The sequence below is a fragment of the Nuphar pumila genome, chromosome 3 (genome assembly GCF_984573655.1).
Source record: "Nuphar pumila chromosome 3, dmNupPumi1.hap1.1, whole genome shotgun sequence".
Classification (NCBI taxonomy): domain Eukaryota; kingdom Viridiplantae; phylum Streptophyta; class Magnoliopsida; order Nymphaeales; family Nymphaeaceae; genus Nuphar; species Nuphar pumila.
In genome coordinates this window covers 35,564,902-35,592,205 of record NC_143251.1, presented here as the reverse complement: position 1 = coordinate 35,592,205, position 27,304 = coordinate 35,564,902, and the positions used below count along the sequence as shown (strand labels likewise).

The 27,304-nt window shown below is 35.4% G+C and overlaps 1 protein-coding gene across 1 annotated transcript; it reads left to right on the top strand.

The window, feature by feature from the left end:
* Positions 1-324: 324 nt before the first annotated feature.
* Positions 325-27,304, top strand: LOC149842569 (V-type proton ATPase 16 kDa proteolipid subunit-like). The gene is made up of 3 exons (XM_089999293.1): positions 325-663; positions 746-1,031; positions 26,882-27,304. Exons 1-3 carry the CDS (start codon positions 588-590, stop codon positions 27,012-27,014), a joined length of 495 nt encoding a protein of 164 aa, XP_089855419.1. The 5' UTR covers positions 325-587; the 3' UTR covers positions 27,015-27,304.

The following is a 27,304-nucleotide window of genomic DNA, read 5'->3' as shown; positions in this document are numbered from 1 at the left end:
GTAGTGCACGTCTCTATGCATGTTGGAAATTACACAAGTAAGATAATGATAGGTTGCACGTAATACAATTTATATGAAAAACAATATACTGTATTACATACCTGTGCATGCGAGGGGCTTGGTTGTTTAGGAATTGATTGTTTCTTAGACATTTTCTTGTCAATCAATTTCAATGAACCCTTTCTCCCCTCCAATTAGAAGCAAGTTAAGCCATGAACGTATTAAGGTCCTCAAAGTATTGGGCACCTTCTCGTACACATTTGATATAATGGGCAGTTTTTCTGCAATTTAACAAAAAGAGCGTCACCTGTTTTCCCTCTCCATAAGTAACTTATTAAAAAGTTGTGGGCGAGACGACAACACGAAGAGGAACACAGCGACGACGAAACCCAAAGAGGGGAAGAGGACGAGGAGGAAGAAGGAGAGAGTTCCAGACCAGAGGATTGACTTTCGATTATACCCTTCGTCTATTCGATAATTCCTTCTCAGATCCGTGCTCCCAAAGGCGGGGAAGAGAGAGAGAGAGAGAGAGAGAGAGAGAGAGAGAGAGAGAGAGAGAGAGAGAGAGAGAGAGAGAGAGAGAGAGGATGTCGAGCTTCAGCGGAGACGAAACCGCCCCCTTCTTCGGCTTCCTGGGGGCCGCGTCTGCCCTCGTCTTCTCCTGTAACTCTCTCTCTCTCCCATCTTTCCTTCTGTATTCTCGCAATCCTCGTTGTTTTTGGTTGATATTGTGGATTTGGATCAGGCATGGGAGCGGCGTACGGGACGGCGAAGAGCGGGGTGGGCGTGGCGTCGATGGGCGTGATGCGGCCAGAGCTCGTGATGAAGTCGATCGTCCCCGTCGTCATGGCCGGAGTGCTCGGTATCTACGGCCTCATCATCGCCGTCATCATCAGCACCGGGATCAACCCCAAGGCCAAGTCCTACTACCTCTTCGACGGCTACGCGCACCTCTCCTCCGGGCTCTCCTGCGGCCTCGCCGGACTCTCTGCCGGGATGGCCATCGGCATCGTCGGCGACGCCGGCGTCAGGTGCTTTACACTCTCTCTCCCTCTCTCCTTCCTTTCTGTCTTCTTTATTCTTCGGTTTCCGATAGCGTAGGTAGATCGTCCGGATCCGTTTATTTTCTGTCCTTTTTATCCTTAAATTTAGTATTTTTAAAGAAAAAGCCTTTTTTTTTGTAGCTTTCGATCTGATCTGTTGTTCATGATTCCTTTTTTTTTATAATATAGATCTGGTAATGTATCTAAACGGAATTTTAAGGTTTTTTTTAATATACTGAACGAGCTTTTAGTTGTAATTATTGTTATGATTTTGTATTGCGTGAATTGATGGTTTCAAGATTGAAGATTCAATCTGAAAACGAGTGCAGATCTGGAAGTTTCTTGTAGAAAGAAGGTTCTTTCTGCTTATCCATGCCTACTTGCTTATTTCAGGCGTTTTCTTAATGCTTTTGATAGCCAAGACGGGGGATAGACCTAGTGACAATTGGAACCTATAACCCTTGGTTAAACTACTGCATTCTTTTGGCCCAATTTTAGTGTCCGTAGAATAATAGGATTTTTTATCTTTAGAAGATGGTGAGTGTGCATCTCTTTGTTTTTTTTTTGTTTATTTATATTCTGTGATGACAATGCTTTTTCTGATTGGACTTGCTGCGGATTATACAAAAACCATGATTTTTAAGATGTTTGAACACTATGTAGTTTTGTCTTAACGCTTCTAATCCTTCTATTTTGGTTTTGAGATGGTGAAATATGGAAAATTGGCAATTGGAAAACAAAAGCGCAATATGCACTTTAAGATAGGTTCCAATGTCATTGTCTTGATCAGTTTATCTGATATAGTTACTAGATTGGTGATCCCATTTTTTTTTATGTTATCTTTTGGCTTGGTTTGTTGGTAGATTCAACAACTTTTCTGAAGTGCACTTTGGTTGCTGGTAACGTTCACATCGTTTCATTGGACTTATTGATCACTATGATTTAGCCCTGTTGCATCATGGATAGTTTTAGAAAAAGTTTTGTTGCTCTTCCCTGGACTTTCTTTCATGGGGAAACTTCTCGTTGTAATCTGTTCCACAGGATTACAAAACATCTTCTTTCACCCTTAGCGTGTTTCTCTTATGACGTGTCCCCAATGATTTCTTGGACTTTGATTATTCTGTGTAAGTTTATCAATATGTTGCTTTTGTGCATAAGAGGGAATCCTTATGTTAAGTGATACTTACGGGACATAGCTGGTTTTGTTTTGTTAATCTATACAGGTGTTTCCAGTAAGTGGTTAACTTTTAATGCTATTATCTTCTTCTTCCAATGTAGTACGTTTCAGAGAAAATGGACTATCCTTATGTCTTTTTTCCAGTAGAGTTATTAGCCTCTATACCAGCACTCTCCTCTCCCCCTGGCTCCTTGGTTGAGTTACTACTTTGTTTTTCTCCTCTCTATATTTTTTGTTTGTTTGGTGATAATATTAGTTTTTGTGGTCCCCCCCCCCTCTCTCTTAGGATTTTGCAATGCCGTTCTTCCTGGAATCCTGATATTGTCTCCATTGCTTTACACTTTTGTTGTGTCTCAATCTTTTCTAGTAGTATATATCTGAAGTTTGCTAACATCCTCCTATAGCTTGTCATTGTAGATGTTAAATTGTGCTAGTATATTGTGAGGTAATTTGGTCTCACGTATCTGTTTAAGATGTTTCCAGATATAGATTGTTTGTAAAATATAAAGAAAAGAGAACCTTATGGGAGCATCATGGCTAGAAATATTGTTTACTCTTTTTTCTAAACTTGTGCCCTACTTATCTTTGAAGACAATGACAAGGTAATAATATTTGTTGAAACTGTGTAATCCACCTACTCTTCTACCAAAGCTTCTTGAATTCAGATCGGTAAGATGTATCTGGTCTTTAAGATTTTCTAACTACACTGCCTTGAGTTTGGCTAAAATCGGTACATAGGTTTGGAGCAGTATTGGAAAGATAAACCTCCCAATTGGTCTCATATGCTTGATGATATTTTGATGTAATCCGTTGTTTTGTTGTTATTCTGGTAGGGGTCTGCTTAACCCCAGCTTGCTTATCCATAAAAAAAAAAAACTGTGTTTCTGCATCTTGAAACAAACATGCACATGCATTTCATGTGTACTGTTTGAACACCGTGGCTATTCAATGCTAGGGAGCGTTTTTCTTCTTTCTTTTCTTGCTAGTCGGGTTGAACTGAAAAAGATTTTGTAAGCTAGTGAATTATCTTATTATAATAGTATACATGTAATGCCATTTTTCTCTAGGACTTTTTTTTTAATTGCCAAGCCAAGAGGTAGCACCCAGTTGATTTCAAACCTGGCACCCCTCTTCTAGGATTGAGGGGTTACATGCTTATCTTGTACATCCTTGGAAATGGATACATTATTCCTTTTGAAGCGGTTACATGCTTATCTGACAAACAAAATGGATGTGCAAAAACTAGCTAATTAAAAGAAAATGGACAAAATCTATGGCTTTGGCCTTCTCTTTTTTCTCTTGACGCTGTTCCTTTTACCTCCTCCTCCAACACATTCTTCCTTTTCTTCTTCTTTTCTGTTTTGCTAATCAAACTGTATTCATTTCTTTGGATTAGTTACCATCTTCATTTCCATCACCTTTTGTGGACCCTGATTTTGTCTAAACAATTTGCTGATGGATACATATTGTGAATTTCTTCTAATTTCCTTATGATTTCCTAATTTTTTGTATATTTTTTACGGTCTAGTTTCTGAAGCAATCCCAACTCGGGCCCTGTTTAAGGTTAATGAATGCAAGAGATATAGGTAAATTGAACTGCAGTAAACCTGGCAAAGTTAAAGTTTTGAAAGGGATAAAATGGACTTATTTAGTGGTTTGGTTATATCTTCTCTTTGGATATCCATTCCCTTCCCTCTTCTTTTTTTGCTTATTCCCCTGATGTAGCACAATAATCTGCATCTCTCGTCTTCTTCTCTTCATTTTGTTTATCACTAGCGTCCTTTTTCCCCCATTCTTTTTATCTTTACTTTCATATATAGTTTCAGGATTTAATGTGCGTCATCCTTCTCTCTAGGGATAGATGACTATACAGTATACACCATAGAAGTGCTGAAAATGCTGTATTTGATGTCACTATGATCACATTAAGGAAAGTTGAAAATACAGTTGCAGAATTGAGAACAGGATTAATGTCAATTTCATGTGGTTGTTTGGGTTTAAGTAAATTTCATGCCATCAATAAATTTATACTCTGCATCCTCCCTATGTGTGTAAATGCAGTGATGCTTTCTTGTGCATGCTTCCAGGTCTTCAAACCAGATTTTATGGTATGTAAACTTGTGTCATGGATGTGCCATTATATATGGTTTCTCGTATGTTATGTGAATGAGCATTTTCCATGTGCACCTGCTGTTAAGATGCAGCTTCCTTTCATCATTCTACTGCTTTCATGCACACATATGTGCATGTTTAGTTTGCAAGTATGGAAACAAATATTTGTAGCTCAAAATTGACAATTGAGTAATATAGGCGTTGGTAAAGTTAGATCTGGCTTAAATATTAAACTAGGTTTGTCACATCGTTGGTTTGTGTTGAGACCCAAGATATATGAGCAAGGATTGCTTATCATGAGCTTGAGTCCATGGTATTAGACATGTGAACACTTTAGCAGATCACTGAAAGATATTTAGTTTTTTAGAGAACTGAACCTTCAGACATTTGGCCACCCGAATGTACTCTACCCGCATGTATGCATGACAGACCCGACATACGTCCGCATGTTGGAAAGCTGACGAAATTTCGCATAATCTGTGAAATTTTGAGTTATGTTATCAGGTGCACAAAACGATGACAGTTGGAAAAGAAAAGTTCAACCGAGCCTTAAACCGATCGTATCTCCTTCGTCCGGAGGAATTTTTATGGGTGGTTTGCGGCATTGGAAAGCTGGCAAAATTTTCAATATCCTGTAAAAAATTAAGCTCTGTTCTCATACTGTGCATTGCACTGTGACAACCGGAACAATAGGTCAGTTTGGAGCCCCAATGAGTCCCGAACTGGCTATGGACCGGAACAACAATACAGGCAATGCATGAATGATTTTCTAATCATGTTTCTAAGGATTTACTGTACTTGTAAATACAACTCCCATACTGAATTTATGCAGGTATTAAGTGCCCAAACGGGGGCATGAACTGAAAAGAGCATTCTTTGCACGTATATGCCTTATTGCAAACTGTGATTGAAATGAATGAAATGTGCATTGCACACTATGTGATTGTGTATGGATGCATTTGATTATGTATGGTTAATGCCTATTGGTGAATGTATATTTAAATTTGAAATGTTAAAATTTGCATTTGTAGCATGACTGATTCATTGGCATTGCAACTGTGTATCCATGAGCCCGAAAGGGGCCCTGAATCTTTAATTAGATTCATACTATGTATGGATAGACTGAATGAAATTAACAAATTAAAAAGATAACCATGTTTTAGTGATTCTGAGAAAACTTTTGAGTTAAAATTTTGGGGAGTTACAACTTTGGTATCAGAGCGGGATAAAAATATTGGCTTATGATATGTCTAGCAGTCTGACATCGCTCGGTGAGTAAGTTTCAATTTATTTATTTAACTTGTAGTGTTATTGTTTGATAGAAAATTTTCGTGCGTAATTGAGAACCTAAAAAAATCTATACTAACTCTAGTATATCTATAATTCTAATCTATACATAGTTTTTACGAGCTTTTACTTTTATTTATGAACTTTCGATAATATATGTATGAATCACGTATGTATGACTTAAATGATGTATGCAGGAAATATGTATGCTTGAGGTTTAAATGTTTCATGTTATGAAATACACATGTTTTGAATTATGAGATATAAGTGATTCAATGAATTAAATACGCATCCTTCGAGTTTCAATTTATGAATGTGTTGATTGTAGATAATATGAAATGTGATGTTATATGTGGCTATGTTATGACGTCAATACGTGAGATGATGTGTTTCTATGTGATATTGAAATGCCACATTAGCTGAGGTTATGAATGCATGCAATAAAAGTTTAAGCTCAATGATGGAGCTATTGAGCCGTAGAACCCTTTTGATATGCTAACATGTGATTACATGTTGAATTGTCATATGATTGTAATCTATGATGTGATGTATGTTGAATATGTACGTGTTTGTGCCTGAATTGGTAGTTATTGTCCCTATAAGTGGTTAACTGTAGTTATGCATGTATGACAATAGATTCATTAAGGAACTGTTCCAAAGGAAATATCTATGAGGGTGTGCATAACCAAGATTGGGTGACCCGGCTAAAGTGGTAAATCGTTGTGAGGAGGTGCATTGTCGAAGATCAGGTAACTGCTAGGACGATAAATCCCTATGAGGAAGTGCATTGTCTAAGACCAAGTAATCCGACTAGGGCGGAGACTCCTTGTGAGGTTATACATTCCTAAGACCAAGTGACTTGGAGTGAAACTTGTTTTCAAGATATGATGAATTTCTGAGGATGAATGCTGAAAGTAAATTCTGAGACACTAGATTAAGGATGTATGTTTTTTATTACTCATGTTGATTATAATAGAAAGTTAAATATGAGATATTGTGTAGTTTAACCATGATGATTTGTATTTTCTATTTCTCGGGTTTGATGATTTGATATTGAATTTCGAGAACAAAATTCTTTTTTAGGGGGAATAATATAATACCCGTAAATTTTCTACAGTTATTAAGCAAATAAATGATAAAAACAAAAGTAATACATATTGAGAATTTATTCAGTAAGTAACCCTAGTCACACAAAGAGAAGGATGCATAAAATATATATACATAAAATATGAATTATTAAGTGTAATATATAAAATATATATATTTTAAGTATAATATATAAAAATATATTTTTTAAGTATAATATTTAAAAAATATATATTCTATGTATACGTTGTTAAAAATGTAATTCTTATGTACGTATATATATTAGTATATATATATGTATACATATCTCTATACATATATACTAATATATATATATATTGATCATAATACCTGAAAAGGGTATTTCTGTATTTTCCCATTTTACGCATATTCCACTTAGGAATATGATTGTATTTTTTTCTTTATATTTTTTTTTGTGGTTTTCGTGCCACCTTGGGAAGGCTCCCCAAAAGAGTCGTTGGGGAGCCCCCAAGGTGGCTTCCCTTTGTGGTGTATATATAGGGGTGTTCCCCCTTGTAAATGCATTGCTTGTAAATGTATCAAGCTCCTCTTTTTTCATTCAATATATTCTCGTTACATGCATTTGTGCATGTTTGCATTATTTTACGCCTTTGTGCGTATTTGTTCAAGTGTTGTTTGAGCGCTTTTGTGCACATCTTTTGTGAAGTATTAGTGCTTGTATGCGTATTGTCTCTTCATAGACATTTTTACATGGTATCGGAGCTTGGTTTGAAGAAGGAATGTGTGTGGTTGAGTGTCTCGAAAAGTGTGCCTTCAAGTTTTTTGTGATTGACGTGGAGACTTATCTTCATCTAATATTTTAAAAGTTTCCTACAACAAGTAAGATCTAAAATCTTATTGCCGTACGTGTTTTTTTCTCTATTCTCTTCTCTCTAACGGGCGAAAAAGATTCCCATTTCTCTCTTGGCTTCAAGTTGAATGGCTCGAACTATCATGTTTGGGCCGGGAACATGGAAGCTCACATAAAAGGTAAAGGTATTTGGGGATACGTTCTTGATTCTATACCGAAACCCGAACCAAAGATTACTTTGGTAGAGAAAGGTGAAATTAAAATCCTCGAAGGATAAGAGAGAAATAGAGCTCTTGAAGAATATTCCAAGAAACATGAAGAATGAGAAATGAAAATTTTCAAGATTCTTTCTTGAATTGTTTCATCGGTTGAAACTAAGATCAATGCTAATATTATTAAATTCAAGAAAGCATCAGAAGCTTGGCATTATCTTGAGAAAATACACGTCAAGTGACTTGTCTCACAAGTATTATCTCCAAAAAAAGGCTTTGACCCTTCAACAAAATGAATTGTCTATAAGGAAATATTTTACAGAATTATCATCCATATTGGATGAACTCGCTATGCTTGAACCTAAATGGAGTGGAGAAGCCATTGAGCTTAGGTACAAACAATTGGAAGATGACCATTTTTTCAATTTTTTGAATGGGTTTAGACCTGAGTTTTAGCAAATTCGGTCCGCTCTTCTCTCCTCTTTTGTTTTCCCCTCGCTTGAAGATGTCATTACAAAGCTAAGTGGGGAGGAAACGCGTATGAATACTAGTAAAAACAATCTGAGTGTTCTTGCAACTTCAACTAATGAAGAAAGTGATGCCGTTAATGTCGTTTCAAGACCGGGGAACAATGTTCGAACTTATAAGCCTCCTCACTTCAAAAATCAAAATCAAGGATCAAGTGGTCAAGGAGGAAGAAAGGACTACAACAAATTTGTGTGCCATTTTTGTAATGAACTAGGGCACATCAAACCTGTTTGCCCTAAATGGAAGAAACTGCTTGCCATGGCCACTACATCTCAAAAGGAAGAAAATGTGACTCCCTCAAATGAAGTTCTTTCTCTACATCAGATCGTGGAAGCACTTCAACAACTTCTTAAGGGAGTTGTTTCTGGAGCAGCTACATCTACCTATTCTTCTCCTGGTAAGAACTCCTGGTAGATTCAGGTGAATCTTTTCATATGTTACCCAACATATGTTCTTTATCCGATTTTTTAAAGAATTCATCACCATCTTTTGTTTCAACTGCCGATGGCACTTCTCTTGAAATTAAAGGAATTGGAAATTTTGAAGAAAAATGTTTTTTATTCCTAAAATTAGATATATTCCAAAACTAAATTTAAACTTGCTTTTTGTCTCTAACTCTCGGACCATGGATGTGATATAAAATTCTCATCTGATAAATATTGGATACAGGATCGCCGGTCCGGAAAATTGATTGGGGAAGGCTCTAAAAAAGGAGATCTTTATTATGTGGACTTTTTTCAAATTCCAAAAGTTTCTTTTTATAATGTGCTGCATCACAAAGACATTAATGTATGGCACAAAAGACTTAGTCACCCCAATGTCACAAAAATTTTGTATCTTTCATTTAACAAACATTTATGTAAAGAAAATTTTGTTTGTAATGATTGCACACTTGAAAAAAATGAGAAGTTTGCCATATTATCAAAGATCCATGTTTACTACAAAACCTTTTGAACTTGTTCATTCAGATGTTTGGGGACCGGCACCCATTATTTCAAAAGGAGGGTTCTCTTATTATGTGATATTTGTGGATGATTTATCTAGATTTACTTGGATATATTTCCTCAAATATAAACATGAGGTTTTTGCAACATTTAAATCTTATCATATGATGATTAAGAATCAATTTGACGAAAATTTAAAGATTTTTAGAACCGATTCTGGGGGAGAATATCTTTCAAATGATTTTAAAAGTTATCTTGAGAAACATGGGATAATTCATCAAAAATCCTATCCCAAAACACCTCAAAAAAATGGTTTGGCCGAAAAGAAACATAGGCACATTATTGAGACAACCAGAACCCTGCTCATTTCCTAAAACATCCCTAAAAGATTTTGGGCCGAAGCCGCCCTTGCATCTATCTATCTTATCAACCGTCTTCCATTCAAAAATTTGGATAAAATTTCACCATTTGAAATTTTGTATAAAAGAGATCCTGATTATAGTAGGTTAAGAGTTTTTGGGTGCAAATGTTTTATTTTGACAGATAAAAATGATAAACTTGTGAAATTGTCTACGAAGAGACAATACATAAACAAGCATAAAAACCTTATAAAAGAAGTGCACGAAAGCACTCTCACAACACTTGAACAAAAATACACAAAAGTGTATAAATAATAAACATGCAATAATGCATGTATTTCAATATAAAAAAGCAAATGCTTGAGACTCTCAAGCTTGAGAAAATACAAAGGGGGAACACCCCTATTTATACAAGAAGGAAGGAGGCAAGAGGGGGCTCCCCAAAGGAGTCGTTGGGGAGCTCCCAACGGTCACAATTGTGACCGTTGGGGGCTCCCCAACGACTCTATTGGGGAGACCCCCAATGCACTTTTTGAGAGTGCAAAAAAGAAAAAAAAATAAAATTAAAAGAATTACAAAAATAATGGAAAAATTACAGCATATTCCAAATGGAATATGCGCAAAATGTAAAATGACAAAAATACCCTTTTGGGTAAAAAAAAAAGGATAAAAATGTATAAATATATATACTTATATATAGAGATACGTATACATATAAAATATGTATACGTATCTCTATGTATATAAGTATATATATTTATACTTACAATATTGATTTTGAGTGTACATTTTAACACCCCCCCTCAAACTTACGGTGTGATAACCGCAAGTTTGTCCAGAAGGAAATGAAATCTAGGCGAACAAAGAGCTTTTGTGAAGAAGTCCGCAAGTTGATACTCAGACGTCACGTATGGTAGATCAATGACCTTCTTCAAGTATTCTTCTCTGACATAATGGCAGTCCATCTCTATATGCTTTGTTCGCTCGTGAAGGGTGTGATTTTTGGCAATATAGATTGCACTTTTATTGTCACAACACAGCTTTGTTGGTTCTCGGATAGGTACTCCCATATCTTCCAAAAGTTGTCGAATCCATACAATTTCCATGGTAGTGGATGCCATGGCTCTGTATTCGGCTTCAGTGGATGACAAAGAGACTTTCTGTTGCTTTTTACATCGCCATGAAATCAAAGATTCACCTAGAAAAACATAAAAACCAGTGGTGGAGTGACGGTTACTAGGGTCACCTCCCCAATCTGAGTCAGTATAAGCAAGTAATTTTAAATCAGAAGAAGAAGATAGAAATACTCCTTTATTTATTGTGCCCTTCAAGTATCTGACGATGCGAAGAACAACACTCATATGAACGGTTGTGGGAGCGTGCTGAAACTGACTGGCGATGTGTATAGCATGTGATAAATCAGGTCTAGTAATACTAAGATACATTAACGAACCTACCAGCTGCCTGTAAGGGGTAGGATCGGTTAAAGGAACACCATCGTCAATTTTCATTTTTGCTCCCACAACTTCAGGAGTTTCGCATACTTTGTCATCAGAAATCCCGGATCTGTCAATAATCTCACAAGCAAGTTTAGACTGAGATAAAAAATAACCACGTTGCGAATAAGCAACCTCAATTCCAAGAAAATATGTCAGAAAACCCAAGTCTGACATCTCAAATTTTGAAGTCAAGACGGACTTAATACCCTTGACTCCTTGAACATCATCACCTGTAATTAACATATCATCAACATAGAGCAATAATATTACAATCCCTGCTTTAGATTTCTTAGTAAATAGAGCAGTGTCAGTATAGCATGAGAAGAAACCATTTTCCAACATTACACTGGTAAATCTATCATACCAGGCTTTGGGAGCCTGTTTCAATCCATAAAGAGCCTTTCGAAGACGAAGAACTTTATTTTCAGGAATCTTCATGCCTGGTGGGGCATCCATATATACTTCTTCGTTAAGATCACCATTTAAAAAAGCATTTTTCACATCCATTTGAAAAATGTTCCAATTTTTAATAGATGCAATAGTAATAAGACATCTAACTGTAACCATTCGGGCTACAGGAACAAAAGTTTCTTCATAATCAATTCCATACTCTTGCCCATATCCTTTTGCAACTAAGCGAGCTTTATACCTTTCAAGGGATCCGTCACTCTTAGTTTTAACCTTAAAAACCCATCGACAACCTATAGTTTTCTTTCCTATGGGTAGAGTTTCGAAATCCCAAGTTTCAGCCCTTTTAAGAGCATTAAGTTCATTTTGCATAGCTTCTTGCCATTCTATACATTTTTTAGCTTCTTCAAAGTTTCTAGGTTCAAAATAAGAATGAATGGCACTAAGACAAGTCCTATATCGGGGTGAAAAGGAATCAAAGGAGACAAAACGAGTTGGAGGTCTCCTATTCCTCTCAGATCTACGGTGATCGAGAACAGGAACAAGTTCACTATATTGATCAATAGCACTTCTAAAGGTGTTTTGGTTTCTACGTGAGTATGTTATTGGATCACTTGAACTCCTGCCTTCTTGTTGGTTATGCTCTTCGACATTACCCTCAATGTCCTCATCATGGTTTGATGATACATCATCATCACTAGATACATCATCATTCTAGACAACAAGTCAAAAAGGAAGGAATAATCAAAGTTTTCTTGTTGCGAAACATTTTTTTCAAATCCACTTTCATTTTCCAAAAAGGTTACATTTCTAGAGACATATAACTTATCTTCTCGAAGATCATAACACCGAAATCCCTTTTGAGTTTCAGAATAGCCAAGAAAAGCGCAGGGGATAGCCTTGGGAGAGAGTTTGTCATTCTTATCCGTAAGTATGAAACACTTACACCCGAAGACTCGTAATCTATTATAATCTGGTTCAAGTTTATATAAAATCTCAAAAGGGGATATTTTTCCTAATAATCTAGAAGGCAAACGATTTATCAGATAAACAGAAGCAAGAGCAGCTTCAGCCCAAAAATTTTTTGGTATGTTTTGGGAAATAAGAAGGGTTCGAGTGGTCTCAATAATATGTCTATGTTTTCTTTCGGCCAACCCATTCTGTTGGGGGGTTTTAGGACAAGATCTTTGGTGAATGATTCCTTGATCTTCAAGATATATTTTAAATTGGTTGGAGAGATATTCTCCTCCAGAATCACTTCTAAAAATCTTTATGTTACTATTAAATTGATTCTTGATCATCGAATGGAAAGTTCTAAAGCATGAAAAGACTTCATGTTTGAATTTAAGAAAAAAGATCCATGAATATCTAGAGAAATCATCCACAAAAATAACATAATAAGAAAAACCTCCTTTTGAGACAACAGGTGCCGGTCCCCAAACATCGGAATGAACAATTTCAAAGGGTTTTGATGAGAACATAGTTCTTTGCTCAAAAGGTAAACTTTTCATTTTTCCTAGAATACAGTCATTACAAGAAAAGGAACTTTTACATAGGTCTTTTGCAAAATGTAAGTAAGACAACTTGGTGATATTAGGATGACCAAGTCTTTTGTGCCACATGTTTATATCTTTGTTTCGGGCAACATTACAAAAAGATTTTGGAACTCGAAGAGATTCCATGTAGTATAAATCGCCTTTTCTAAAGCCTTCCCCAATCAATTTCCCGGACAGGCGATCCTGTATTAAACATTTATCACATGAAAATTTAATATCACAACCATGATCCGAGAGTTGAGAAACAGAAAGAAGGTTTAAATTAAGTTTAGGTATAAATCTAATTTTTGGAATAAAGAAATCTTGAGTTTCAAAATTACCTATTCCTTTAATTTCAAGAGAAGTTCCATCCGCAGTGGAAACAAAGGATGGAGAAGCATTTTTTGAATAATCGGAAAGTGAAAACATGTTTGGGGACATATGAAAGGATGCACCTGAGTCCAAAAGCCAAGGGACTTTACCTGGAATGGAAGAAGTAGACACGGCGGCACCGGATGTAGCTCCCTTGAGAAGAGGTTGAAGGGCTTCCATTATTTGGTTCAACGAGAGTGACCCACTTGATGATGCCTCTTCCTTTTGTGGTGCCCCGGTGGTGGCCATAGCAAGGAGCTTTTTCCATTTGGGACATACCGGCTTGATATGCCCCGGTTCTTTACAAAAGTGACATATAGTCTTGCTATAGTCCCGCTTCCCTCTTTGTCCACCATCTCCTCCTTGATTTTGGAATTTAAAGTGAGGAGGGCGATAGGTCTTTACATTATTTCCGGGCCTTGATACGGCATTAACCTCATTATTTTCTTCATAATTACAAGGAACCATAAGAACACTTGGTCCTTGTTTACATAAATTCATACGAGTCTCCTCACCACTTAATTTGGTGAGAACATCTTCAAGAGAGGGAGGAGTAAATGAGGATAGAAGTGATGACCTTATTTGCTCAAATTCCGGTCTCAACCCATTCAAAAAATTGAAGAAACGATCTTCTTCAAGTTGCTTGTGGCGGAGTTCAATTGCCTCTCCACTCCATTTTGGTTCAAGCATAGAGAGCTCATCCCAAATAGAGGAAAGATCGGCAAAATATTCCCTAATAGACATTTCACCTTGAGTAAGGGAGAGGGCCTTCTTTTGAAGGTAATACTTATGAGATAGGTCTCTTGATGTATACATCTTCTCGAGATAATGCCAAGCTTCCGATGCCTTTTTGAATTTGATAATGTTGGCATTAATCTTCGTTTCGACGGATGCGAAGAACCAAGAAAGAATCTTGAAATTCTTCATTTCCCATTCGTCGTGTTTCTTTGAGTATTCTTCAAGAGCTTTGATCCTTTCCTCTCCCTCAAGAATCTTGATTTCACTTCCGTCCATTATGGTTATCTTGGGTTCCGGTTCCGGAATTGTTCCTTGCACATAACCCCACAATCCTTTTCCTTTTATGTGGGCCTCCATATTCCCGGCCCAAATATGATAGTTGGACCCATTCAACTTGAAGCCAAGGGCAAAGTGAGACTCTTTCTCACCCATTAAGACGTAGAGAGAAGAAGAAAAAAGACGTACCAATACGATGTTTCCACTTCTTCTTAGCACAAGATCCTTCTAAAATATTTGAGAAGCAAGATCCACCACTTCAATCACAAAAAATTCGAAGGCACGGTTTTCGAGGCACTCGAACAAAGGTGGATCTCACGATCTCCAATCAACAACCGAGCTCTGATACCATGTGAAATTGTCTACGAAGAGACAATACATAAACAAGCATAAAAACCTTATAAAAGAAGTGCACGAAAGCACTCTCACAACACTTGAACAAAAATACACAAAAGTGTATAAATAATAAACATGCAATAATGCATGTATTTCAATATAAAAAAGCAAATGCTTGAGACTCTCAAGCTTGAGAAAATACAAAGGGGGAACACCCCTATTTATACAAGAAGGAAGGAGGCAAGAGGGGGCTCCCCAAAGGAGTCGTTGGGGAGCTCCCAACGGTCACAATTGTGACCGTTGGGGGCTCCCCAACGACTCTATTGGGGAGACCCCCAATGCACTTTTTGAGAGTGCAAAAAAGAAAAAAAAATAAAATTAAAAGAATTACAAAAATAATGGAAAAATTACAGCATATTCCAAATGGAATATGCGCAAAATGTAAAATGACAAAAATACCCTTTTGGGTAAAAAAAAGGATAAAAATGTATAAATATATATACTTATATATAGAGATACGTATACATATAAAATATGTATACGTATCTCTATGTATATAAGTATATATATTTATACTTACAATATTGATTTTGAGTGTACATTTTAACAAAACTTTCACCTAAAGCCATTCCATGTGCCTTCCTTGGGTATTTCGAGACTCAAAAAGGATTTTGGTGCTAAGATATCAAGAATGATAAATTATATGTGTCTAGAAATGTAAGCTTTCTAGAAAATGTTAGTGGGTTTGAAAAATCTGAATCTCATGAGGAAAACATGGATTATTCCTTCTTATTTGATCTATTGTCAAGAGATGATGACATCAGTGATGAGGAATTCACACCAAGTGAAAATGAAATAAAAGAGAATGACAATCCTCCTCAGCCTTTTATCTATCATGAGGCTGATGATAGATCTTCTAGGGAACCTGTTGTATACAGACATAGAGACCAAAGCAGTTTTAAAAGTGCTATAGAGAAATATAGTGAGCTTAGTGAAACCATCACTTTGGGTGAAAGTTCTCAAAGAACTGAGAGAAATAGGAGACCTTCTAGATTCATATCTTTATGACTCCTTTTCTCCCAAACATAGAGCGTGCCTTAGTGCCATACACTCATACGTTGAGCCTAAAACTTTTGAAGCCAAAAAGATGAATGAATGGGTAGAAGCCATGGAAAATGAACTAAGGGCTCTTAGGAAAGCTAGAACATGGGAGTTTCAGGATCTTCCTAAAGGAAAGAAAAGTATAGGATGTAGCTGGGTTTTTAAAGTCAAAACCAAGAGTGATGGGACTCTTGAGAGATATAATGCGCGTCTAGTTGCTAAGGGATATGGACAAGAATATGGGGTAGACTATGATGAAACGTTTGCCCCTGTTGCTCGAATGGTTACAGTTAGATGCCTTATTACCATCACATCAATTAAAAAATGGAACATTTATTAAATGAACGTTAAAAATGTTTTCTTAAATGGAGATTTAAATGAAGAAGTTTATATGACTGCTCCTCCTGGAACGGATTGCCCTAATGGTAAAGTTTTCCGTTTACGAAAAACTCTTTATGGTCTAAAGCAAGCTCCCAAAGCTTGGTACGACCGATTTAACAGTTTAATGATAGAAAATAGATTTGTCTCATGCTATACTGACATTGCCTTATTTGTAAAGAAATCTTGCTATATGTTGATAACATGTTAATTACAGGCGATGATATCAAGGGAATTAAAAAAATTAAGTCCACTAACTGAAAAAATTGAGATGTCAAACTTAGGTTTTCTGACATACTTTCTGGGCATTGAAGTTGCTTTCTCTCATAGAAAATATTTTTTATCCCAAACTATGCTTGCTTGTGAGATAATTGACAAGTCAAGCATTATTGATGACAAAATTTGTGAAACACCCGAAGTTGTTGGATCCAAGATGAGGATCGATGATGGGATTATTTTATATAATCCTACTCCTTACAAACAGCTGGTTGGGTCATTGATGTATCTTAGCATCACCAGACCCGATATATCTCATGTTGTTGACATTGCAAGTCAATTCGAACATGCCCCTACATCGGTTCACATGAGTGCAGTCCTTTGAATCATCAAATATATAAAGGGAACAACAAATAAGGGAGTATTTCTTTCTTCATCCTCTGAATTAAATTTAATTGCGTATACTAACTCTGATTGGGGAGGTGACCCTAATAATCGACACTCCACCACTGGTTTCTGTATCTTTTTAGGTGAATCGTTGGTCTCTTGGAGGTGTAAGAAGCAACAAAAGGTCTATTTATCTTCCACCGAAGCTGAGTATAGAGCCATGACATCCACAACCATGAAAATAGTATGGATTCGGCGTCTGCTAGAAGATATGGGAGTTCATATTCTACAACCAACAAAGTTATGTTGTGACAATAAGAGTGCGATATACATTGCAAAAAATCAATACCTTCCATGAGCGCACGAAGCACATAGAGATGGACTACCATTATGTTCGGGAAGAATATTTGAAAAAAATCATCGATCTTCCATATGTGACACCGGAGTATCAACTAGCGGACTTCTTCACTAAGGCGCGCTTTGCTCCCCTCGGTTTCATTTTCTTTTGGGCAAACTTGCGGTTATCGCACCATAAGTTTGAGGGGGGTGTTGAAAATGTAATTCGTATGTACATATATATATATATTAGTATATATATAAAGATATGTATACATATATTATATATATATATATATTTATTTTGATCATAATACCCGAAAAGGGTATTTCTGTATTTTCACATTTTACGCATATTCCACTTAGGAATATGATTGTATTTTTTTTCTTTTTTCTTTATTTTTATTCTTTTTTTGTGGTTTTCGTGCCACCTTGGGAAGGCTCCCCAAAAGAGTCGTTGGGGAGCCCCCAACAGTCACCGTTGGGAGCCCCCAAGGTGGCTTCCCTTTGTGGTGTATATATAGGGGTGTTCCCCCTTGTAAATGCATTGCTTGAGTGTCTCAAGCTCCTCTTTTTTCATTCAATATATTCTCGTTACATGCATTTGCGCATGTTTGCATTATTTTACGCCTTTGTGCATATTTGTTCAAGTGTTGTTTGAGTGCCTTTGTGCACATCTCTTCATAGACATTTTAACATACATAACATGGAATGTTTTTACATGAGCCAGATTGTGTTTGGCTCTTCTTGTTCAAGGATGCGCCAAGCTTGAGCTTGGCTAAACACAAGCATGAGCCAAGTCACGAGCTCAATCCATTGGTAAACGAGCTGAGACAACCTAAGCCTGAACATGTCCTTTTTGGTTCGTTTACCAGCCCATGCATATCCCATATTGACATGACATAGTATTGGCCACAACACAACACTTCATGGACATGTTTGTTAAAATACATTGTGTGTATATATATAGAGAGTGAGTGAGTGGTAGCTGCCCAACTCTTAGGTGCGCAACTACCTACGGGACTCCATTGGCCGTCGTCCATCACAAGCGTGATGGACAACAAAAAACTTGTTAAAACGCGAGTTTTCTGCCTTTTAAGGCTTTAGGTCCTAATTTCCGTTGCGACCTTTAGCGGCGGTGAAAAAAATGCCGCTAAAAGTCAAAAATGCGCAAAAACATGCATTTTTGCGTGGGCCATCCATCAAGGCCCCAATGGATGGCCTTGGTGTTTGCGCTGGTAGCTGCACACCTAAGGGTTGCACAACTTCCACTTTTTCTATATATATATATATATATATATATACCTGATATACATATATTTATACAATATACATATATCAGGGGTATTTTGGTCTTTTTATATATTGTAATAAATACAGTCCAATAGGAACTTTATAGTCTTTTAGTTTTTTAATTTTTTTTTATTTTATAATGTAAACAGTTTATGACTGTTGGGAAGCAGTCCAACTAGTCGTTGGACTGCCTTCTCTCCCTTTTTGACTGCTTGTATTGCTCTATAAATAGAGCTCGTTTAAGTGTTCAAGTATGTTTTTCCAAGCATATTTGTTAAGATTATAAAATCATTATTTTTACATTGTGTTCTTGTGAAGTTTGTGTTTTATATATCTCTTTTATGAGATTGTAATCGGTCCATTAGAGATCATATTGTGTTTGTGCACTTGTGTAGCCTTTTATTAGCATTGTGATTGTACACGTCTTGTTTCATTTCATGGTAGTCTCTTGTAGTGTTAAAAATCATCTTGGGTGCTCTCTCTATGCAGTGGTCGTCTTCAAGCTTTGTTCTTCAACTTCAAGCCAAATTCTTCACCGTTCGCATGGGTGAAAGATAATCTACCTCCGTCATCTACTACAAGCTCAACGAAAGCAACTACTTGATTTGGGTTACCGTAATGGAAAACCATATCAAAGAAAAAAACTTTGGGGTTTTGTTAGTGGGGCCACTAATAAACTCCAACTAAAGTTAACGAGAAGAGAAGGAGATCAAATCAAAGTTCTTTCTGAAGAAGAAGAAGGATTTGCAAGAATATCAAGACAAAATGGAGGATTGGGATGCTAATAACGCTCAAATACTTTCATGGTTCATGAATACCATGGAGTTCAAAATTGCAACTAACATTATCAAGTTCAAAAAAGTGTGTGATGCATGAATCTTCTTAAAGAGCACATTCGTTTAAAAGGATATGGGTTGACTATATTATCTCCAAGACAAGGTACGTACTACCAAACAAGACCTAACAAGGGGATAAGAGTGTAAGAGATTTTTATGGTCTCTTATCCTGTATTTGGGATGAGTTGGCTATGTTGGAACTAAAATGGAAAGGTTCGGCAATTGAGATGAGAAAACAAGTTGAAAGACAAAATCTTTTCTCTGTTCTATACGGTTTTCGACCAAAATTTGAGTAAGTTAGGTCCTCTTTACTTCATAGGACTTAACTCTGATAAGTGAGGCCCTTGCTCAAATATGTCAAGAAGAAACTAGACTTGGAATGCACAAGTCTAGTAATGAGGGTCTTGTCGTATCAACACCCGAAAACTTATAAACCTCCTCATTTTAAGAAAAAAATCAATGGAGGAGGACATAATGAAGGAGGATAAAGGGTGGTAAAATTACTTGTCACTATTGTAAAGAACCGGGACATATAAGACAAGATTGTCCCAAACTCAAAAAAGGTCGTCACGGAACCTCAAAAATCAAAGAAAGGGCAACTTGAATGATTTGATAATTGCCCAAATTACGGGGGCCGATTCACAAATACTAAAAGCCACTCCCTTTACATCTGGTGCTACCATCTCCTTTTCGTCTCTTGGATTTTGGATTCGGGAGCTTCTTTTCATATAACTCATTATGAATCCCTAGTATCTGATTGCACTAATTCATATTTTTCACGTGTGTCAACCACCAATGGTACTTCTTTAAAAGTTAAAAGTATAAGAAATCTTAACAATGATTAAAAAAAAACCTTTATTCCAAATATTAGGGTTATAACAAAACTTGATTTAAACCTTTTTTTGTTTCTCAAATTTTCGATTATGGGTATTAAATATTCTCATCTAAGGCTTGTTGGGTGTAGGATTTTCAATCAGGGAAACCGATTGGACAAAACCTTACAAGATGAGACCTTTACTATATGGACTCTTTATATCTACCTAAAGACTCTTTTTGGAACCATATCTAAGAAATTAATTTAGATCTTTGGCATAAATGATTAGGACATACAAGTATATCCAAACTATCATTTTTTTCGTTTTGAAAAAAAATTGTAAGGAAAAAGAATTTGTATGTAGAGATTATATACTTGGAAAATGCAAATGATGTCTTTTGGATATAGAATTTCCATGACTAATGAAAATTTTGAATTAGTGCATTCAGATGTACGGAGTCTCACTCCTGTTATGTCAAAAGGTGGTTACTCATACTATGTTAAATTCATAGATGATTTTAGTAGACACATTTGGATATACTTCCTTGATTCAAATTCGAAGTTTTTTTATGTTTTAAAAATTTTCATAATCTTGTTAAAAATCAATTTAAAACAAATATTAAGATCTTCCGCTCTGACTCAAGAGTAGAGTTTCTTTCAAATGATTCTCAATCCTATTTAAAAACTCAGTATTTTGCATCAAAAATCTTATCCTAGGAACCCCCAACAAAATGGAATTTTCGAAAGAAAACATTGTCATATTATTGAAACTACTAGGACCCTACTTATTTCAAAAGAAGTTTCAAAGAAGTTTTGGGTTGAAGCCACCCTCACCACGATTTATTTAATAAATAGAATGCCTTTTCAAATTTTAGAAAATAAATCTCCAATTGAAAAACTCTTTAAGATTTCTCTCGACTGACAAGATTAAGGGTTTTCAGATGTAAATGTTTTGTGCTTGACTCTAAAAATGATAAACTTTATGCATCCAGAAATGTAACATTTCTTGAAAAAGAAAAGGGATTTGATGAAAGAAAAGTGATTTGATTTTAAAAAACTAAGGAAGAATCCGAGTATGCTTTTTGTTTGACTTATTGCCCAGCTCCAGCATTGAAAATGATGATAATTAAGTTAGTGATAATGTTTAATCAAATGATAAACCAAGTGAAGAAAGAGAACCAACTCATGACCTTATACAATACTCTAGACGAGATAATAGGGAGCATCCATGTGCTTTTGAGAAATATAGTCAACCAACAGGTATAAAAGAATATAGTTGGTGTGAGTTTTAAAAAACGATTTTTAAAATATTTTTAATAAAAACAAGTGTGAAAGCTAGACACCAAATAATAAAAACTGGTTTACACTAGTGGTGAAGTCCGGGTCGAACTCAGGAAACGAGAAATACTTTGTATTCAAGCACACATTTAAACTACGCTTTATTGCCAAAAATAAAAATAAATTAATTGAGTTAATAAGGAAGAGAGTGCAGCCCTCTGCGGAGGACTTTAAACAAATGAATAACAGACTTATTACAAACCCAATTAAATAAATAAAATAAAATAAACCCTAATCTAAAAAGAAAAAGAAAAGTCTTCGGTGCTCTGAGTCTTTTGTCCCTTGTTCCTAGTTAAGCTTTTTTCTTTCTTTTGAGGGCTCCCTGTGAAGGGACCTTAGAGGGCACTTCGAGGGAACGAAAAGAGGTTCATTGCACGTCCAAACACTTCCCTGCAAGAAACAAAAAACAAAACACAGTTGTACGAGAAAAACTAAACAAAGATTTAATAGCTAATGAACTAAAAAAATTCAGCAAGAACAAAATTTAACTAAAAAACAAACTAATAAGTAACTAACTATCAACAAAATAACACTAAAAAACAAAATATTAAAGCAGCCTAACTAACAAGAATTCAAGAACTAATTTCTAACAAACTAATAACAACTAATCAAGAAATCAAGAAACTAACTACACCTAAAGATCAAGAAGACAATTAGCTGAACATGGCAAACTACTTAATTAAAAAAATTAACAAGACTAAGAAAGAAAATCGGCTAACACTAATCAAGTAAAACTAGTTATTAACTATATGAAATATAAAAAAAAACTAACTAATGACTGGGACATAATGGAAGATATTGTACGGATTAACAAATCTAAAACTAATCACAGATCTGAAACCATATAAAACTACCTAACTTACTACTTATTAATGGACTAAAAACTAAAAAACAAAGAATCAGCTATTCCTATTACCAAACTAAATCTAATTCTAATAAAGACTAACTAAACAAGCTTGCGTGAATCACACAACCCTAGGTTAATTGATGCATGCTGGGAATAATAAAGACTAACTACAACACTATGCAATAATAAAAACTAATCGAACCTATGCTCAAGAAAATGCTAATACGAAAGAGATCAGCTATGTTACTTTCCTAAGTAAACTGGATTAACATCCAACGCTGGGCTGCACAAACATTGACTCTAACGTGACTACTCTAATTCTGGAAATAAAGCATTAACTGGTAAAAGAAAACAACAATTGAATCCACGTTAATTGACTACTTGCAATAAATAAAAAATAGAAAACTACACTATGTTCTACCGTTTTTTTTATATTTTCTTTTAATCTAATAACAACTCTATCTAACCAAAAACTAATCTGCACTACTTGACGACAGCTATTGATCAACTAACTCGGACTTAATTACAGAAACTATGCTCTACCTAACGTCAAAACACGATTTCAGCAAAACGATTAAAAAAAACTAATCGGCTAATTAAAAAAAACAAATTCTATTTACTTGATCTAAAAACAATAACGAATCAAACAGTGTGCTGCAAACTTTCCTAAACTAAATCTAATCCTAAACTATTCTAAAAGTAATCGAGAATCAAGAAAATAAAATATAAAAACCTATATTAAAACTAACAATCTACCTAAATTAACACTATCCTACGCTTAAATCAAGAAACGGTTAAACTACTTAATATGAAATCTGTATTTTTTTTCTTTTTCTTTTTTTCTGATGCAAGAAAACTAAACTAAACTAATCTAAGTATGCAGATGATGCGATGATATGCTTTATGAGATGCGAAATTAAAACTATGATGAAAAAGAGAAAGAAGAAGCGAATCGGGCGATCCGCTCCCGACGGATGGGTTGAGAAGAAGAAACGGTTATTCTCGAGCTGCAGATGCACCTCCTCGACGAAGAAGATGAGATTGCCGATGATGAGAAAGGCTAGAAGTAAGAAGAAAAAGAAGAAGAAGAAGAAAAAGAAAATCAGCACTGAGAGAGGGAGCAAAGGAGACAGAGAGGAGAGAGAGGGCAAGGGGGGGCGTGCAATCCAACAAGGAAAAACGTGTCCTCCTCCTTGAAACATACTATTTATAATACTATAATTAGGTTAAACAAAATTTTCAAAACAGGTCCCAAGAATTTTCAATAATTTGCAAAAAAGGGCTCTCTTAGAAAAACGTGTTTATCTAAAATGACTTCCTAAACTAATTCAAATTAAGTGATTACAACCTAATCTAACTAAACTACAATTAAGAAAATCCTAAACTAATAAAAACACTAAAAATGCAGGGCAAGCTTTGAAATACACGATTTTCTGATAATTTCTATTTCAATGTTTTTTGTCGAAACTAATGATAAATGTGGGTTTTTAAAACGATTTTTCAGTGGATCATGCATAAAATAAGATGGATAAAATGCAAAATATATGCATGATCACTAGTATTAAAAGATCTAAACGAATACCTATGAATCTTTTTCTTCAAACTATAAGGCATGTCTTCTAGCAATTCACTCATATCATGAATCATTCAACTGTAGAGAAGCCAAAGACATAAAAGAATGAGTAGAACCCATACTTGGAAAGTTTAGCATCTTCTTAAGAGAAAGAAGACAATAGGGTAGATGGGTATTTAAGGTCAAAATAAAGAGTGACGGATCCATAGAAAGATATAAAACAAGATTAGTTGTGAAAGGGTAGTCCCAAGAATATGGTATAGATTATGAGGAAACCTTTGCCTCAGTAGCTCACATGACCACAGTAGGAATCTAGTTGTAGTAGCATCCATTAGGAAATGACTTATATATCAGTTAGATGTTAAAAATGTTTTCTTAAATAAAAATTTAAATGAAGTTTATATAGATTCCCTCTTCTGTCTGACTATTGAAAATGATATGGTTCTTCATCTCTAAAAGGCTTTATATGGGCATAAACATGCTCTTAAAGCATGGTATGATCGATTTAGTAAGACTGATAAAATTTGGATTTAAATCTTGTTATTATCGATGCTACTCTTTTTGTAAGATCTACAAGTACTTCGCTTATCATTTTTCTCGTGTAGTTGATGATATGATCATCACTGAGAATGATCAGAAGGAAATTAAAGAAATTTAAATTATGCTTAAGAAATCTTTTGATATGACTGAACTTGGTGTTTTGAGATATTTTCTAGGTATGAAGTAGCATATTCGTCAAGAGGATACATTTTGTCTCAAATAAAATTTGTAGCTGATATTGTTGCGTGTTTGGAAATCATAGACAAAATTTGCTGACACTCGTGAAGTGATAAATGCTAAAATGAGAGTTGAAGACGAAGTTTTATTAGATTATCAAACTCCTTATAAGCAACTTATCGGATCACTAATGTATTTATCTATTACTAGATTAGATATTGCGCATGTAGTGCATGCTGCAAGTCAGTTTCAGCATGCACCTACGTCAGTTCACATGAGTGTCGTGTTAGGAATAGTTCGATACATCAAGAAAACTATATCTAAAAAGTTATTCTTATGCTCTTCATCATTTTTAAATCTTATTGCTTATATTGAATCTGACTGGTGAGGAGGTCCCAATAACCGACACTCAACTAAAGTTTTTTTTTGTGTTTGTAAGTGATTCATTCATTTTCTGGAGATACAAAAAGCAACAGAAAATGTCTTTATCTTTCATAAAAGTTGAACATAGGGCGGTGGCTACAACAACAACCGAGGTCGTGTGGATGAAATCCTTACTTTCATGATGTTTTAGAACCTTCAAAGTTATGATGTGATAACAAAAGTACTGTATATATAGCCATCAGTCACACATTTCATGAACAAACAAAACATATCGAGATGGCTTGTCACTATGTTCGGGAATAATACTTGAAGGGGACAATTACTTTACTATATGTTCAGTCCAAGTTTCAGATTGCAGGCTTCTTCACCAAAGCTCTTCCTCTACCACGATTTCTGTTTTTTTTAACAAACTTTCGGTGATATCACTCTAAGTTTGAAGGGGAGTGTTAAAATACATTGTATATATATTTATACAATATACATATATTAGGGGTATTTTGGTCTTTTATATATTATAATAAATACAGTCCAATAGGGACCCTATAGTCTTTTAGTTTTTTAATTTTTTCTTTTATTTTATAATGTAAATAGTTTGTGACTGTTGGGAAGCAATCCAACTAGTCATTGGATTGCTCCCAAGAGTCATATTTCTGACCGTTGGAGGCAGTCTAACGAACTTGTGGACTGCCCCCCTTCTCTCCCTTTTTGACTGCTTCTATTGCTCTATAAATAGAGCTGCTTGTAAGTGTTCAAGTATGCTTTTCCAAGCATATTTGTTGAGATTATAAAATCATTATTTTTACATTGTGTTCTTGTGAAGTGTGTTTTGTATCTCTTTTATGAGATTGTAATCGGTCCATTAGAGACCATGTTGTGTTTGTGCACTTGTGTACCCCTTTGTTGGCATTGTGATTGTGGCATTGTGCACATCTTATTTTATTTCAATGTTCAACGTTGTCTTTCTAACTTCATCTATATTTTTTTTATATCTTGATCCTTTATTTAGTAGTTAATTTTATTTTTCTTGGCATTATGATTGTGCACATCTTGTTTCATTTCAATGTTCAACGTTGTCTTTCTAACTTCATCTATATTTTTTTTATATCTTGATTTATTTAGTAGTTAATTTTATTTTTTCTTAAAAATTTGGCATTGATTATGTGACACTCAAATAGATAACTTAATTTGGCATTGATTATGCGACAGTCGAATAGATAACTTAATTAAAATTTTGGCATTGCTCGCACATGCGTATGTGAAATGAACCAGCATCTAGAAAGTGCCAGCCTGAGCATGGACAGACTTCACATATTGAGACACCAACATTACGTGTGAAACGAACCAGCGTCTAGAAAGTGGTAGCCTCAACGTGGATAGACTTCATATATTGAAATACCCACATTACTACATTGCCTTGTGCTTTTATTTTCTGCTTCAGTGTCTACGAGGTTACCTTCTTGTGATATTATTTGTTAGGACTTAGGACTGATGTAAATGCACAATTTGCTTCACGAGATGGGGAATATGCTAGAAATTATTTTAGCACTTGGTATCAATTATTCTGAGTTGGTTGTTCACCTCTAAGAAATTGTCAGCATAAGCAATAGATGCTCATACTCTTGTAATGCAATTGCTTATGGGACTATCATTGCACCGGATGTACCTGCAGCACTCTGATTGGCATGCTCTTTTCTTCTGTTTGCTGAAAAAATTGCACTTCTATTCGCTAAGTTAGCGGGGGGCAATCTTTCTGTGGTGCATTGCATAAGGAGCTCTCTCTCTCTCATTTGATTTGTGTTTTCAGGATTTGTAAGCTGCAAGTTATGTGTGACATCCATTTATTCTAACAATTAGCTTTTTTATCAACTTGTAAAACACCTGAATATGGATATACTAAACAGTGAACTGTCTTTGCAGAGCCAATGCACAGCAGCCAAAGCTGTTTGTTGGGATGATCCTCATCCTTATTTTTGCTGAAGCTCTGGCCTTGTATGGACTCATTGTGGGCATCATTCTATCATCCCGAGCAGGCCAATCCAGGGCAGACTAAGCACAGTCATATGCTATGATTTTGTCGTTTGTCGATTCTCCACAAACCATAATTTCTTCTGAGATTAGTAGACCTGTTATCCTCTGTATTATGTTTACTTTCTGATTTTCATGTTAAACCAGACCATAAATTTTTAGCTGTAGTCTCTACGTTGTCTGTTAGGGCAGTAAAGTTTTTTATGGAAATAACGCTTGTTTTGCCAAGCCGCTGTATTCTGCAGTACTTTTTTTTGGGTGAAAGAACAGAGTTTAAATGTTGAGAGTACAGAACCTAAGACATGGTTTTTTTGT